Here is an 865-nt window from a genome sequence, read left to right on the forward strand (position 1 = left end):
CAAGCCACTGCCGTTTCCGTTTTTTTTGCTTTCGTTGAGGGTTCACTTCCAGCAGCCAAGAGGCTGCCGCGACCCAGGAAAGCGGCCAAAGCAAACGCCAGGGTCTCTCTGGGCCTGTAAACAAGAGGTAGGGCCGAGGGTGACCCAGCACCTCAAGGGATTTGTGTGGAGGGTCTGGTAACGCTCAGTTCCCAAAATAAACAAGAGACCCTCCCCCCCCAAAAAACCTGAACCACCCCCTCCAAACAACAACAAAAATAAAGGAAACTCTCCGAGCGCAGAGCCCGGGCTCCATGAGCGGTGCCCCTGCCTCACGGGCCGCTGCCGCCCGGCTCCTGCCGTTCCACTGGCACCGCGTACACTCCGGCTGGAAAGCTGCTTTCCGGGTTTTTTTCCTAAAATAGCTTTCCTCCACGTTTGTGGCACCGCACAATTGCCGACTGGGGAAAAGAAATGCGGCAGGGAGGTCGGGTGGGAACTGCACTGCTGCCTACCCCTGTTTTCGTTTGCCTCGAGTCGTGGCTCTCCGGAGCTTCCTCCGCTGCTCCCCAGTTTTCCTCGTTTGTGATTTTATCGACACCAGAGACAGTTATCGATACGACCTATTACATATGGCGACCTTTTCGTTTTATTGGGGGGTGGGGGGGTGGTTATAAATAGAGACTTATTTTTAAAGATGTCGTAGTGTGAGTTCCTGTTCGCTTTCTGCGAGGAACCGAAACAGAAGCAATTAAATCGCTTTTCTCTGGCTGCTCCGAAGGCTCCTGCCTCCATCCTGGTTGTTTGAGGCTGGGTTTCGGAGCCACCGGCTGGAAGCTATGACCGAAGTAGGGGCAGTGTTTCCGTAGGGCAGAGCTCCCTCTGT

At 54.8% G+C, this 865-nt stretch overlaps 1 protein-coding gene across 1 annotated transcript in view; it reads right to left on the reverse strand.

Annotated features, from left to right (window-relative positions):
* Positions 1-865, reverse strand: part of OSR2 (odd-skipped related transciption factor 2) — a 5,505-nt gene that overhangs the window by 3,909 nt on the left and 731 nt on the right. Inside the window, exon 2 of the mRNA XM_008630725.2 lies at positions 665-861. Coding sequence (XP_008628947.1) covers positions 665-861 — 197 coding nt within the window. The remainder of the gene's footprint in view (positions 1-664; positions 862-865) is intronic.

This window comes from Corvus brachyrhynchos, unplaced genomic scaffold, assembly GCF_000691975.1.
Source record: "Corvus brachyrhynchos isolate BGI_N302 unplaced genomic scaffold, ASM69197v1 scaffold302, whole genome shotgun sequence".
In the NCBI taxonomy this organism is placed as follows: domain Eukaryota; kingdom Metazoa; phylum Chordata; class Aves; order Passeriformes; family Corvidae; genus Corvus; species Corvus brachyrhynchos.